Source organism: Strix uralensis, chromosome 4 (genome assembly GCF_047716275.1).
Source record: "Strix uralensis isolate ZFMK-TIS-50842 chromosome 4, bStrUra1, whole genome shotgun sequence".
NCBI lineage: Eukaryota > Metazoa > Chordata > Aves > Strigiformes > Strigidae > Strix > Strix uralensis.
This window is the reverse complement of record NC_133975.1, coordinates 15064864-15081413: the sequence shown is the minus strand read 5'-3', so window position 1 is coordinate 15081413 and position 16550 is coordinate 15064864. Positions and strand designations below refer to the sequence as shown.

Sequence of the window (16550 nt, the reverse complement as noted above, 5' to 3'; positions counted from 1 at the left end):
GAGGCATGAATTTTGCAGCCCTTGGCCCACCAGACTTAGGACTAGATCATTTATGAGTTAGCAAGTGTTTTAATCTGTCGCTCCCTTTCAGTATTCTGGTCATTGCTCCAGTCTTTTGATTTTACAGGTGCAGATTCAAAGAATATTCAGGCACCAAACTTTTCACTTCTTTCTGTAAGAATTCAGGCAACGAAATATCCTAGGGATTTGAGATTATGTTCTGAGAGCTTGTAAATCACACTTACAAAACCCTCGGCCAAGAGCCCTCTAGATTTCTAGAGGCATCAGCTATGTTTTACAGCATCCCTGTATGAAGATATATCATTATCTTCCAGCCAGGAGACTGAACTACAAAAAAATTAGCAGCTCATAAAAAAATTGTGCAGGGAATATATACCATTCTGGCAACAGAACATATATAACTAAATATAAGCTATAAGACTGGTTTTCTTCTTAAAATATTTCAAGGATGTGTGAATAAAGACTTAAGTAAAAGGATTAACATTATTTCTCAGTCATGTCATATAGTAAATACAAGACAAGGGGGATGCATTAATAGAAATATATTTTATCAGAAGAAATTATATACAGCATGATACCTAACGATACATGTTATTTACCTGGATTTCTTGCTATATAGTTAAGAAAATAGTAATTATGTATTGGTTTTTTATCAGTATTCAGGAAGTTTAAAATAATTCCCACATCTCAACTAAATAGCAAATGTTTTCAGGTTTTCCTATGAAAACATAGCTAGAAATCAAGAGTTGGAGTTTTCATAGTATCTCTGTGATTCAGGAGCATCACTCAGTTTAGCTGTTCCTGGGATTTTCTCTCCAAAATCATAGAGTTTTTTTTAAACACCCTTTCACAAGGCAAAATGAATGAAAACAAAGCAATACAAATTATATAGAGGACAAATCCCAGATGACTAAAACAAAGATTAATGAGATTGCTTTAACTTTACTATGTAGTGTTAATCATATTAACACTAATATGATTCTGAAAAGCATACCTATAAAACAACACCACATATATAACAAAATATGTGGAAGAAAAATAAAAAAAAAAATCCATGCTGTTAGCTATGGTCCCTTCTTTTAAAAAAAATTATTGAATCTTCTATTTATTGAGCAGCTGTTGCTATGTTCACTCATTCATTCATCCACTCATTCATCTGTAATTTATTTTATTATTCAATCAATTGTTCACTGAGGGACCGTGTATGATCTATGTTTTACAATTGACCTCAAAGAGTGAGGCAGCTGAATGCATCCGATAGAAAATAGAAAAAGGCATTGCAAGGTTCACAACAATTATCCAGGGTTCAAAGCCAAAAACTATTTCTTCTAGTCCATTGTCATATTCCGGGCGGCACCCAAATGCTGGTGGTATCCACAGCTGCAAGGAAAGAACGCAAGGCCAGTATTAATCACTAGCGATATGAGTCACTAGCCCTTAATGAATGTGACCCCACCGAACTGCAAATTGGTTTCAGAAATCCCTAAGAAAACCCTCCCTGTTGCTACTGGGGCACACTGGTGGGAGAGGGTTTCAGCTTCTGCCGCTGCTACAGTTTTTGTACTGTGACTAAAATGAGCCTAGGCGCCCATGTTTAAATAAACTTTGTTCCCCAAAGGCATATTCACTTATTCTTCCAGAAGAAGTAAAATTTACTTGCTACAAACTACAGAACCATGTAATTTTAATGTACTTATCAGGTTTGAAAGGTTAGGAAGCTTTTGGGTATAAACTTGTGAATTATGTTCAAAATGTCTTACCGAAAGGTTGCAGAGGAATAAAAATGCAGCTATGTTCTTCAGAATTCTCCTCTTGTTATTAGTAACCGAGTTGCTACTGTAAAATGAGAAATCTGAGGCTGAATGCATGACCGAACTGTTTTCCTGACTTGTTTCTTCTTTGGCACCACCACCACCATCATTTTCTCTCCCACAGATACTGCCCTCAAACAGGCAGGGTACCTCCCCGCTGTCACGAGTGGCTCTGCCATTGTAAATTTCTTTGTATGAGGGGGTAAGTGATAAAGTGCTCCCCCGAGATATAGTCACTATTCGAAGAGTTTTAATATCATCGTTCACCTTTTCCTGCTCACGGTGTATGGATTCAATAATAAAGAGGTTCTGAATGTATTTCTCAATAATAACCAGGACAGAGTAGGGCAGGTTATACCATGTGTATTTTGGATGAGCCTGGGCACAGATAATGGCAAGGATCGAGCCCCAGGAGAGGAGCCAGGACCCTGCAGCTGTGCCCACCAGCAGTTCTGCATCAAGTTTTCGAGCAGGATTTTTTGAATTATCCAACGATCTATCTTCCAGTCTGTAGATGAGAAGGGCAACAATTCCAGCTGTACACATGAGAGCCAACACAAAGATAGCATGCAAATAAAACATAGTAAGTGCTAACTCGCTTTTGATTTTCGAACGTCCAATCTGAATTAAATACACAACAACTATGGCTATTGTGCTAGTTAACACAATTAGTCCAAAAATCATTCCAACAGTTATGCCGTGGAATTTGAATGGAGTTTTGTGTTGCTGGTGGTGCTCGACTTTGCGGCCAATGTTCTTCCACAGGACATAGAGCATCGTCGATGCTAGGATGTGGTACTCTATATTAAAGGGATATAGGTAATATATTCCTTGAGAAAATATCGAGCAGAGAGTTGTTGTTGTGCAATTGCATTGAGGTGCATGATCATCTAAAACTAAAAGAGAGGGAGAGATTAGTTATGCGCGTTATAAAGTTTTCTTGTTTAAAGTGAATAAATAAAACAAAATAACAAAACATAAAAGGTAAGATTTCAGTCAAACAACACATCATGCCACCCAGTTAGCCACCTAAGAAAATGTCTCACTGTTAAAGTCATTAACCTAACAAAGCTTTTGCACGTGCACTGAAGTATGATCTCTGACTTCACCACTCAGCTGCTGAGCAATAATCACATCATGAACAAAAGCTGCACCAAAGTGCACCAAGCTTCAGCAGGGTCTTGGTAAAAATACTTTTTTATAACACACAAATCCAGATCCCAAGGATTTTGAGTCCTCAGCCCTTCTTAGGAGGCTTTTGTAGAAAAGTAGGTATTTGTGGATCAGATCAAGAACAAGATTAACAAGGAAAGGGATCCGTTCTACTCCCATTTTTATCAGTTATTTATACTAGTGTGGTTTCTAATACCAAAACCACTTTATTAAAAAGTTGTTGAGGTAAGAGGTGAAGTAAGCCACAGATACTTTCAATGTCACAGTATAGTTTTAAGATTAAAAAAAAATAATTAAAAATCAATCTTCTCCTTTTGAGAGGAACCTATGAAATCATTATCTCTCTGCTGTGCAGTTACCTGCATTGTAAACCCATAAGGCATCTCAATGGACAATTGCTCTTATTCATAAAATAAATACCTTTAATCTGCATTTATAACCTAAGCAAATAATGTCAGAAATCAGAAATTTCCCACAGTGACGGAAAAAAAAGATACTTATTTTCACAATGTATTTATTTATAAATATATAAACATACATGCTGAAGAGCACATTTTTAGGTGCTGATCTTAGATTTGTGTCTGGAAGTTTCTCATGTGTTTTCTATAGTTTTAGAAGAGCAGAGGAGAGGAGAAAGTTGGTATTGTTTTGTCTCAAGCACAGACTGTTAAGAGATGAAAAAAAAATTGCTTTTGCAGTGGATTGTAAATGTCGAACTTGTCTTGTGGATCACTACTTCACTGCCCCCTTGTTTCAGATGCTATTTCTGACTGTTCATAATTGCGTAATAATTCTGGCAGCAGAATAATAAGAAATAATGTAAGGAAACTGCTTCTATTTAACAAGTAGAAATATCAAGAAGAGCCACTAACTTGTGATTTGCCTGCTCTCTACTAATGCTCCATGATTACAAAATCCCTGAACTATCAATTCAGCTACCTGATTATTAATGGAAACTAGATAGTTTCCATAGATACATATAAAGGGTAAAAATTGCAAACAGATGCAAAATTGTGGGCATAATTCTAGACACAGTTATACTGAAAATACTGGTTTACAGATTTTAAAATTAAGTTTTCACTTATATGTGAACTTTGGCAGCAATTATTAAAAATGTCTAAAATGTTTCCATTTTTACAGACTATAAATAGGCAAAAAAGAAATTATTTCAGGATTTGTCTTTGTAGAGGCAAAATCAGGAGTTTTTAGGATACAGGCACTACAGAATTTACTGGGTGGGAAAACATACATTTTCCTCTTCTAAAGCTGTCTGTCTTCCTTTGTGAATGCAATCAAAACTTATCAGCTGTACGAATAAATTTTCATGGGAAGAAAATTACTTATAGCTGCTGAGAACTTTTATCTCCTCTTTAAAGCTAAGCACTCCTAATTTCTCCATGCTTCAGTGGCATTTGAAAGCAGAAGGCATTCCCAGCAGTTATACCCATTTGTTGCTTACAACTTGCAGTATCTTACCAATGGAGAAAATGGTTCATTACAAAAAAAGAACCACCAAGAGCAAAATCCTTGTCTTGAAAAGCAGCACTAATGGATAACCCCTATCCCTCTGAGCCATGCCACTGAATCCTGTAGGACCACACGCCACATGTAACAACTCTCCCGGGAAGGATTTGCAGGATTATCCATGCTTGTTTTTCTACTTAGTAATAACTTAGTAAATCATAAACTCCTGTTCTAAAACTGCCATGTTCAATTTACTTCTATGATTTACTAATCAAGGGGTTCCTCAGTGATGCTATTCCTCAAAGGAAATTTTTTCCAAAATCTGTTTGTTTGGCACTTAGAATACGACAGCCTGGATCACATATATGATAATGATCAGAAAACATTTTAGTTATGATCTGAATTGACTCTGTATCAGCTCATTTGCCTGGGAATGATCATGCTGACACAGTCATGAATGACCCAGCTCCATCCTACAGCGACGCAGTAGTTTGTATGAGAGCATGTTAGAGCAGGAATTCCAAAATGTACCAACCCTTTCACTTACCTATTGTTATATTCCCAAAACCAAGTGTGATTAGTCTTTCCTTATGTTCATTCAGTTGATGCTTTGACTCTGTTAGCACTCCATTTGTCCACAGGAGTAAATTTGTGAACACAGAATGGATAACCCCAAACCTACAAAATAAGGTAATTATTGAAGGAATCTGCACAGAGTATACCTCCATATATGTTAAATAACATGAATTAACTTTCTGTAGACATGCTACATGGCACTATTTAGCTGTCAGTGCAGGGAAAATAAAATCATAACCCATCTCTCTAAAGATGTTCAGTGGAGCACAATGAATGCCAGACTTCCAAAATTTTACAGGAACACAATGGCTTAATGCATGAAACCATTAATAGCATGCTGTTGTTATTTGTTATGTTCTCTTATGTGATGGTTGTTATTCTTTGGGCTGGACAAGCTTCACATTAATGACAATGACTGGACAGTCTGAACAGGGTTAATTGTTTTGCAAGACAAATTTCACAGCCTTCTGTGGTGCTCCTTCATACTCACTGTGGCTGGTCTTTCTTCACAGATACCACTGCCTTCTCCAACTTCTAGTCCATGCATTTTTGTCTCCTGGAGAGAGTGGAAGCCAACAGAGGGCTTTATCCCATTCAGACTACTGGCACAGTGAGGGTAGATCTCCATGTGTTTTTGAGATTCCTGGTTTCTGACAAGCCAGGCATTTTTCCCCTGCACTTGAGGCTGGTAATGTTAATTCACCAAGAAAGAGTTCTTTATTACTGAACTGTTCTCACTGATAGACTTGCAGTTAGGGATTTTTAAAATTCTGCTTATAAACAGAGCTGATTTCACCAGCTGACATTGCAAAGCCTTCTGTGATCCCTCTCATTGGCATGAGGCTTGAACACTTACCCAAGAAAGCAAAAAGAGACCCTTCTCCATAAATGATGTTTCTGAGTAAATTTCTTTAACTTCCTATAGAAACTGGTCGGCTCATTGATAATTTGAGATGAGTATTTTAAAAGTTACCATGTTTGTTTATTTATGTTCTAGGTACAGATAGGTTAATCTATGTTAATCCACTTTCTCACAAAACCAAAAATACATCACAGCTGGCTCTGCTGCCTCAAAGACCAGTTCTCACTTCGATAAGAAATGTATTCAGCTGTTCAGAGGCCACATCAGTTACACTGTGAGAACCAAGTTCTGGTGCCAGAAATGTGCACAACCCTTACTGATATGGGATACCACCAGGGAGGTTATGTTTCCTAGTGACTTTGCATATCTGCATCTAGTTTCAAAAGGTGCTTTCCATAAAAATCAATATAAAATATCTCAGATATATTGCACTGACTGCAGGTTGCTGATACAGATTCCCTTTCAGTTGCTAAATAAAGAAAATATAGTGCAAAGTCCTAACACACATACATAGTGCTTCCTTCCTTCAAAAAAAGCGAGTGACACTGTGGTATCATATCTTGCCCTTTTCCTTCTCTAGAGAAAAATATATTTACTCTGTGACTGTTGTATATTACAAAATATAAGCACAGTTAAAATAAGATAAAAATAATTCAGATTAACTATTATCTTCTCACTTGGGTAAATGGGGTTACCTTTTATTTGTATTAACACAAGAGGAGAATCAAACTCTGTGTTTTCAATGTCCCTCATACAGTAAAACAGTAGGTGTTAAAGCACTGTGCAGACCTACACCTGTTAGCATTCCAGATGAGGATCAGATTCACTTTACCTTTCAAGTGTTTTGAAAGACTGGATAATATCCTTTGCATGACACCAAAGAAAGTACACCTAAATGAAAGGAATACATAGAAATGTCATTACACTAATGAACATGTGTGACACTCAAAAAGGACAGTGCAACTACAAATGGAAACACTGATGATTATATCCTCTGATGATTTAAACTGAGGTAGCTCCATCTCTATACATGTGAAATAACTCAGGATTTCCTCTGATGTTCATCCAGAACCTGTCTGGCATGGTGAACCTAAGATTTCTTATATACAGAGTCAGTGACTCAATAGTAGAAAGTCTCAGTCTGACTCACCAAAACATATCTTGTGGCTGTATCTGGAGAGGCTTTTATTTCAATGACAAAGGAAATAAAGCTACCAGCTGTGGACAGCAGTATGATTGCTGCAGAGCATGGAGATGCTAAGTTTGAATAAATTATTAAATATATGAAAAGTCTATGGAGGGAGGGAGACAGATAAGTGAAAGAATGCCAGACAGGATTAATAAAACAAAACAGACACCCAGGAAGCAAGAGAGAAGTTTGTACTCTCAGTCTGAGAGACAACTGCATTAGAAACACATGCAGTTGTGCCCAGGTAATAGTGCAGAAAGCTCAAGCTGGAGAACAAAAGAGAGAGAGATAACAGTATTGAGTTAGCAAATCAAGAGGAAAGAAGTATTAAAAGTGGGAATCTCTGTTTGTGGGAGGATAATGGAAACCTCAGTATACAGATTGTTGCTGATACAAAACCGGTTCCAAGTGCTGATAAGCGCAAGGAGAACAATACCAATATTCCTCAGGGATGTTAGGGTGAAACTGGGCATCCTGTTTAGTCAGGATAGCTCCTAGGATACCGAACTTGACAGTAGGTGAACTATCAGGAGAGAAATGGTCCAAAACATTTCTCTTAGAAACCTGCCTGGTTTGATGTTCCAGAAATGGTTTGAAAAGTGCAAAGAACTTTGGGTTCTTCTTCAGCAAGTAGAATAACTGGAAGTCCATTTTACCACTGTGTCCATTAATGTAGGCACCCTACATCACAGCTGGTGTTGTCTGAGACATTCAGTATCTTATTTTCAAAAAAGCTAGGAAAATGTAGTTCTTTGTGCGTCACCTACACCATCCAGCAATAACATGTTCACTCATTCCTCTAATGAAATGTTTATCAGAAGGAGGTGTGACCACTGTAAAACCCCAGGTGTAGAGACTACAAGATCTCATGGAGGTTTCAAGTGAAATCAAACAAATTGAAATTAGCATCTTAGTCTCATCTAATGTCATGTTCAATTTCCCATTCTGGGATAGATGCAGTAAAATCTAACAGCAGATGTGAAAGCATTCTTCAAAACTTAAAAAAATATAAGTTTTGAAGATATGTTCAGACATTAGAGTGAAGAAAGTGGGGGGAAATAGGAACAGAAAAGTCAGTAAGGTGAAGAAATACCATAAAATCCAATTTTTGCTCATTGCCTCAAAGGGACTTCTGCCTGCAAAAGAGCATAATGCACAGCCTGTCTTGGAAGGGCATGTACGTGTTAGTTCATTGATTGCACAGCTGCAGTATATTTATTAATTTAATGGCACATATCAGGATGTCTCATTTGAGTAAAATACAACAGAATCTGACACATATTCTGTAGAAAAATCCTTTGGTTTTTAGATGACGTAATGAGGGATGTTCTCTGCCGTAATTTCATCCTGTGTTTCAAAGACATGAGAAGATTTGTCTTAGGTAAGGGGTACCTGGTAAATTACTTTTTTACTTTTCCCTTGATTGTTCAGGCTAACATTCAAGATTTCATTATTTTAACCTAAGTAGATGATAAATTCAGCAACATGGGGTGATGTAAAATTTAAATTAGGATACTTGTTCCCTTTGTTCAGCATTGTTATACACCGTTTCTTCCACGCTCCAGTTCATGGTAGCTGGAAACCTTGTCAGATCAGAGTCACTGGATGCAATGAAGAATGCTGCATGCAGATCAGCAGGGGAAAAAGGGCTTAATATCTTTGGTTTGGTTTTCAGAGGTAAAGCAAAGAAGTTGCGAGATATGGAGAGTGGGTATTACAAGAATGTGAAATTAAGATTACTTCAGCAAAATCAGAATTTCACCCTCAGAGAGAACGATAGAAGAGGTCACAGTTACTGCTTAAATTTCAATGCTTTTTTGTTACAGAAAGAAAAAAAAGGTAGGTTGTTCAAATGCTTATTTACACAATAACTGCTAGGAAAATCGCTCTTTTCTTTCTGAATGACTTAATAATCTTGGAAAGTGCATTAAGTGACCTGGCTATAACTGAGTATCTTAGTTGAGTGGCTTTTTCCTTCCTTCTTTCCTACAAATCTGCTGGCAGGGGTTCAGATGAATTCATGCGATAAACAATCAGCTATGGAATATCACTGTATCATAATGACCCAAAACCTTAAAATAAACAAGCAGCTGAAATAAACTACCAGAGTCACTGGCTATGTTTGCTGCTGTCCAGACACTGATAAACATAATGAAATACTTCCAGAAGAAAAATCCATGTTCATTTGGTATAGGAAAGATGTGCAAGTATTTTGTAACAAGCTAAATACACGGGAAGGGTTTTGTCCCTTTCAAGTATCAGAACTCCACCCCTAACCACCACGAAGCATCGGGATAGATTGAATTGAACTTGCGTGGCAAGTCCTACATACAGAAATAAGTGAACTGTCTTTAGCCAAGCTGCTCATTTCAGCCTGAAAATTCTGAAAGTTATATATGTAACTTGAACTAAACAAGGCATGTAACTTCAACTATAGGAGAGCATTTTTTGATTATTTCTTTTTTGAACCCATGTGAGTTTTACAGCTGAGCAATTTCAGGTTGCAAAGCCTGAATTTACACATAGAAAGGATATACATGCACAAGAATTTAGCCCTCAGAAGTATCCTGTGATATGCTTAGAAATTAAATTAGTGTAAAATTCACCAATTATGAGAAGATAAAAGATATTTTTGGTAAGAAATACAGATATAATATAAAACTGCAACCATTGACTTTTACCTGTAAGATGGTGTGCGCAGCATGTGTAACAGGAAAAATGCCTTCAGTTGGTGATAAACAGTTTGAAAAATCAATATAATATCCAATTTTAAAAGAGTCCAGAATTAAAGTAATCACTGCAAATAATGTAATCCCACCTACAAATGACAAAGATATCAGAAAATGTCAATGTCCAGTTACAGTGTCTAGAGACAATATGTACCAATATGCTAAAATCTGTTTAGGCAAATAAGTCGATCGATATCCATATTCTTGTTTAGGGAAGTAAAAGTAAATTGATGGTCATGAAGATAATTGACTCAATGTAATAAGTCCCGCTAATTTGTGAAAACCTCTGCCTAATACATTATGAAAGCACATCCCCATAGCGCCTTGCACGGTCAGCGTAGAGGAGCCAGTCCCGCAGTGACCAGGACCTGGAGGCACTCAGCACCTTGCAGATGGCTCCCAGCTCCTTCAAGGTCAGCCTCTCAAGTAACGGTAGCACTGAAGCAGCCATACAGTGCATGAATTAATGCTCTATACAGCCACACAGCAAACTATACAGTTCCAGGGAGCTGAACAATCATGTTACAGTCTCCTGGCCCAAGAGCTCAACAGTGGAAAGTAACACAATCACTTGGTATGCCTTCCCCATGGTTCAGGAGGTTACGCTTTAACTCAGAGACCAAAACTACAATGAGCTGTACAGTTTGTTCTCCTAGAAAGAAACCAAAGATTTCATTTCTGTATCTATTATTTTCACACACACAAAAAAAAACCCTAATATGTTTCTCTAAATATGTATTTTGTATCCCAAAGAACTTTCAAAATACATGTTTCCCTTTGCTTAATTTTTTTTTTTTTCTTTCAGGAATCTAAATATTTGTTACAAACTCATTCTGGAAAGCTATATGGTAACACAATGTATATTATTAATTATTAGGTTTGTACCCATATGACTAAGCACAACTGGCTATGAAATGACTGAACTGAACTCTAAAGTCTTCATTTGCTTGGAGTTTTTTTTCTCTCTAGGCTTTTATTCACACAAGCTTCCACTGGATTTAATTTGGGTTTATTTGAATTAAGACAAGATAAAAATCTCTCCATGGACCTTAACTGGACCTTAAGATATAGATCAGCAACAGTATCTTAATCTTTCTTTGTAATTCCTCACAGAGTAAATAACGTCCTAGTGTTGACTTTGATGAATATTTATCCTTTATAAGGGAACACAACCTAACTTCCTTATAAGCACCATATGTTCCACTTGACTTGCATTAATAAAACACTAATTTAATAATTTATTTAATTAATAATACGTTTATTACTGAAGTTGCATTGATAAAAATCAAGTATAAATTATACAAATGTATTTTTATTATTTCATTGATCTTTTAAAATTAAACAAAAATAGACTTCAAAATTTTTTTTTTACCACAAGGGTATGAATTCCAGTAGGATTTTATGTTTCCATTTTACAATAATAAAAACAATGTAAAATTACTGATGGAGGGTAATTTCTACCAAGAAATAGAAACTTTTGCTTTCATATTTCAAAACCAAAAACCTGAACTTCATGCATGTGTACAGTCCTGTAATTTTTTTTATTTATGCTTATTATGTCAGCTAATTTGTAATATTGCTAACATGTGTAACAGGACTGGAGCCCACATTTAAATAAATATGCCATTTTCATTATTTATAAAAGTAAATGGCCTCACAAAATGAAAAATTCTAGGCTTGAGATCAAATGATAGGTTTCCTTCCTTATTTGAAGAATTTAAATTATTCTAAAATACATTAAATTGTTAATTCTTGTGAAATAACTTTACCTGAGGTAATTGGACCTTCTCTGAGCAAGGTGTTGGACTAGGTGACCTCCAGAGGTCCCTTACTACCTAAATTATTCTATGATTGATTCTATGATTCATGGTTTATTTAGAAAGTATGCAGGAACTCAGCCTGTTTCACTATTTGTCTGAAAGATGTCAGTCTTAGCGACTTAATGTGTATTATAGTTGTTTCAGTGAGAAGGAAAATGCTGTCTTCTGAAGCAAAAGGATTATAAAATTCTTCCACAATTACTCTACAGTGAAATGTTGTGCAATATGTTGACTTTACACATTATTTTAGAACGGTATTTAATTCCCCAATTGTGACACTAGTAAAGTAATTTCCCAATGAATTTGTGGTGCAGGATGAAGCCCTGAGGAACTGCTTTAGTGAAGTAGCAATGTCAGAGCAAAATGGGTGGAAAATGTATTTCATAATGTAAAAGTTCTGCATCATTGCTTCCATTACTCATGAGAGTGTCTCTGCAGGACAGGATCACAAGGCACTTGTTAACTAGAAGAAATGGGAAGAGGGAAGCCAAAGCAAGGCAAGGCAAGGCAAGGCAAGAGGCTCAGGTTTAAAATCACAAAAATAAAAAGCAAACACATCTTAGAATAGTGATCCACCTCCTGCACCATACATGCATCTTGTCTTTACAAGGATGACCTGTACTGCAGTTCCACTCTGTCTTGCTTCCATTTCACAAGGTCAGTATTTCAGTTGTACAGTTTTACAGTTTTGCATCAATGCCCCGCAGACCACTGAGGGGGAAAAAACCCAACAACGGCAAAAACAAATAAACACTCCCCCCCATGAAGTTTCTTTCACATTGAGTATTTTGGTTTATGCCTTAGTCCGTCTCTTCATGTTTTCTTTATGTCCATTAGAGATTTGGCGGGCTTCAATCTGTTCCCATCGAAATCAATAGTTTTGCCACTGTCCTCTGGGGATTAGAAGACTTTATATGACTCATTTCTTTTAAAGTTTGATTATTTCATATATTCAAATGATATCTAGATGTTTCTGGCAATCACTCATGTGGCCACACTGTAAGCATATACAAAGTGTTCAACATACCTATTTAAGGGACTTTAAAAGAGAATGACTGTACTAATTGCTTAGTCAAAAATCAAAGCACAACTATAATGACCATACATATGGTATGCTAATGGTTTCCATGTTAACTTTTCCTCATGGAAACTATTATGTATTACTGTACTAAATACTAGATATATAACAGCAATTATAAATAAGGAAGATAATTCCACTGTTTTGCTATTTCTAGCATTAAAGAAGCAAGAAAGGATTGCTATTGAACCCTGCATTATTAAAAAAAAAAGAAGGGGGGATTTTTTTCAGATGTTCATTGAAATCTGTATATTGTAGGGGATCAAGAATATGATTTTTAGTATTGCTAACTGCTGGCTTAATTCTTTCTGTTAACCATCTAAAAGGGAAAAAGACATCATGAAACAGTTGGGAAAATGACACTCTAAACTTAAAATATTTTTCAAACAGTAGACAATTTAATGCAAGCAGTAAAAAGATACAAGTTGAAGTCTGCCAAGAGCTTTGTAAGTTGACTAGTTGTCTATGCTTTAAACAGAAGCTGTGCTGCTGGAGAACGTGATAAAATAAAACCATTTGTGAAGCCCATTGATTTTCATTTTGAGTTCTCTGGCTCACTTGTCTGAACTTCCAAGTAATGGTCAGAGAGCTTTTCCTAACACGAGAGTGTACTCAGGGGAATAACATTTGGATGAATCGAGGAAAGGACTTCCTAAGTTTCCATGTGATTATTTGGGTCAGGATAACTGTACCTTATTAAAGACAAAGCTGAAACTTTTCCCACATTCAGACTATAAGCACAGTTCTTGGTCTGCCACACCAGTGGGAAGACATCTGTGCTCTAGGGTTCACACAGTTGCAAAAATACTCAAGGAAACCTTTCTGTGAGCAACTGTTGTAAACTATTTGTCCTTCTGGCATTGATAACCATATGCAAGGACTCAGCTATAGGAGGTTTTTGTTAAGTCATTCTTTTTCAACAAAATGCTCTAAGTAGCCAGCTACCACCACTTTTACAAAAAATAACATTCACAGTTTGAAGGGAATCGTGAAAATACGTTCATTTTATACTGCTTAATACAAGAACATTTTCTCTCAAAATGACAGCAAGGAGATATTCCTCAAAAGCAGGTGATAGAGCTAGTCAAAAAATGCAAAGAGCTTTCTGTGGATAGACTTATTGAAAATTTGTCCTCCCCTCCTTATCCTTTTTGGACTTTTAGTCTTTCAGAGAAAAGATTTCTATGACAAAACCATTGGTGCAGAGGAGGGCAAGGGGGATCTTGGCAGAGGAATTGCCACCCGAGTTTTTCCTTAGCTCAAATAAGTTTTCTTTTACCAACAGAGGATAAAGGACTTGTACAAGGCTTGTTTTAACTACAAGAAACTCCTAAGAATAGGAAAGTGTAGGACTTTCCCTAAGGGTGAATTTGTTGAATTGCAGCCTAGACATCCAAGAAAAGGAGTGGAAGCCACACCACTTGAGAAGCTAGTACAAAGAGCCATCCTGTACTGGTAAAAGAAATGGATAAGGTAACCTAGTAGTTCATTCCAGTATCTTATTTCTAAGTTTCTGTAACTCCTTATATCCTGTAGGACAAATGAAATGCTGTGAATGCTGTGCCAAAAGAAAAAGGGCAGGGGGTCCTGCTGTACTTACCCATGTTAAACAGTATTTATTCCATACTTAGGAGAAGAAAGTTACCCTCTGAGTAACACAAGCATAGCCTGGTCCAAAATAGGATCAAATTAAGCCTTGCATTAATGAATTTCATGAGATTGTAAGCCACATAAGCTAATAAATGAAAAATGCCTGAGAGCTGAATACTGTTTTGGAAAACAGTGAATAATCAAGAACAATTGAACAGTTGGTACATGAACTCCATACATTTCAGGAAAGAGTCTACAGACCATAGCTGTAAAATGTTAGACATTTAAAAAAAAAAAAAAAATTTCTCTGAACAATTGATACAGCATAATTGCTAACAGTTGCAAAGAAAAATAAAAGACACACAAGAACTGAGACTGAGAACAAACTGAACTTCCACAACACGACCTTATTTTTCAAAATTATCAGGTTTTAGATGTTCTTGGAATTTTCATTTAGGTATTTCATTAGGTGCTGCTGTTATAATTCACTGTTGTCTCATTGCTAGCAGGACAGAAATATTTTACAGAAAAGCTGTCTTACACTTAACATAATCATTTTCCAACCTATCATTTACAGTGCCAAGACTGGAACAGAGGTCAGTAAAACTGAGCTTGCCTATTACTCCACACAGTGCTGATGTGGGTTGTTTCTTTTTCTCGGGTCCCAGAAACAGCACTTCTGTTGCTGTGTCTCTGCGATGTGGGTCCCCAACCACCTTCTCTCAATATACCTTTATATCCTTACTCCAGTACGCACCTGACTCTGCAGACATGGGCCATCACATCCCACCACTACGCAGGCAAACTTGTATACTTTTCCTACAAGCTAATGCTAGCTTTAGATTCCTTGCTTAGGTGTTTTATGTACTAATCTACAAATTTATCTGGCCAGGGATTTTGTCCTCTTCTAATGCCAGATGTTTCTAAGGCATCACTGCACACATATAAATGGGAATCTCTGATATCCATTGGCATAGAGAGAGCACTTGAGGACCTTTCTGACTGGCACTAGCCTAAAGTAAGTTGCATTATATTGTCTGGAAAACACGATGATTTCTCCAAAATGACACCAACAAAATTGTCTCTTCCATTAGCTACAGTTTATTTTTCAAGTGTCGCCAAACCAGCCTGGTAAGGGAAAAAAGGCGTCGGAGCTTTCAGCACTGTAAATGGTAGGTTGGAAAGTGAGGATGTTTAGCAAACAGCTACAGCTTTCCCCTGCAATCTCCCACTGTGTTCAGCTTATGTATATATTTACTTTCGAGTGCACCGCATGTGCGTTAAGTTCACGAATACCCGGATGGCTCCTGGTAGGGATGGAGAGGGTAACAAAGTGGTAGCAGAGACGGGTGATGGCCCGGACGTCCCGTGCGTGGTGCCACCCTGTGTGCCACCGGCCAGTACTTACACTTCAGCCAGCGGGCTCCGGCGTGCGTGTCCTTGTCCCGGATCAGCCTCCTCTGCGTGCAGCTCCTGCAGAGGTACCACAGCATCCACAGCAGCTGGATGAGCATCAGCGTGATGAGGTAGGAGAGAAGGTGGCTCTTGCTGATGCCCACGGCATGCACAGCCCAGGCGAAGGTGAGCAGCAGCCCGGCCAGGAAGAGGTTGATGCCGTACTGGCTGCTGAGGATCTCGGCGTTTTTCTGCGGGTAGCTGCCGCCCACGGAGGGGGAACCGGCGGCTTCCTCCATCTCCCGCGCCGCCGGCCAGGTGCTGCGAGCAGGCGGCCCCGCTTCCCCCGGGGAGCCCCGAAGCCGCCGGCTGGCCCGGCCCCCATCGGCGGCCGGGGGCGGAGCGGGGCCGCCGGCCCCCGCCGGGCCTTCCCGCAGCCGCTGCCCGCCGGGCGAGGCCCTCCGGGGGGTCCCCGGCTCCGGGGGGGAGCCCCGGGCTCCCCCGGGGGAAGGTAGCCTGCCAGGGGGCGGGGGAGGCTTCAGCGGTTTTGCGGGACGGGGAGTCTTGCCTTAGACTCAGCCAACAGCTACGGTCGAGATTAGGGTAAGGGAGGAATTATTCCGCGGGGGAACAGCCCGGAGGGGGTTGTGTCCCTCGCAGAGGGGCCCGTGAGCCCGGCCTGGCTGGTTGCGGTGAGGGACACGGAGCTTACGTCGGTGTTACAGAGACGTGCGTGTGGCCCCGAGGTAGGGAGACGGGAAGGATAGCGAGCGGTGACAACACAGCCCTGGCTGCCAGCGGCTGGCTGGGAAGCCGAGGAAGGGCCAACATGCGGGAGATGT

At 38.5% G+C, this 16550-nt stretch overlaps 1 protein-coding gene across 1 annotated transcript; it reads right to left on the bottom strand.

Moving 5' to 3' along the window:
* Positions 1–1230: 1230 nt before the first annotated feature.
* On the bottom strand, positions 1231–16007 carry OTOP1 (otopetrin 1). The gene is made up of 6 exons (XM_074865041.1): positions 15722–16007; positions 9778–9914; positions 6740–6798; positions 5017–5147; positions 1782–2728; positions 1231–1401 (listed from the first exon to the last, which is right to left on the bottom strand). Exons 1-6 carry the CDS (start codon positions 16005–16007, stop codon positions 1231–1233), a joined length of 1731 nt encoding a protein of 576 aa, XP_074721142.1.
* Positions 16008–16550: the final 543 nt, after the last annotated feature.

Bases quoted from the DNA above. Each gene is read 5' to 3' on its own strand.
- OTOP1 (XM_074865041.1), bottom strand. From the start codon at position 16,007: ATGGAGGAAGCCGCCGGTTCCCCCTCCGTGGGCGGCAGCTACCCGCAG. The intron at 9,915-15,721 runs GTAAGTACTGGC...TGTCATTTGTAG, and splicing joins CGGAGCCCGCTGGCTGAAGT to GTGGGATTACATTATTTGCA. The intron at 5,148-6,739 runs GTAAAGTGAATC...CTTATTTTGTAG, and splicing joins TCTTTCAAAACACTTGAAAG to GTTTGGGGTTATCCATTCTG.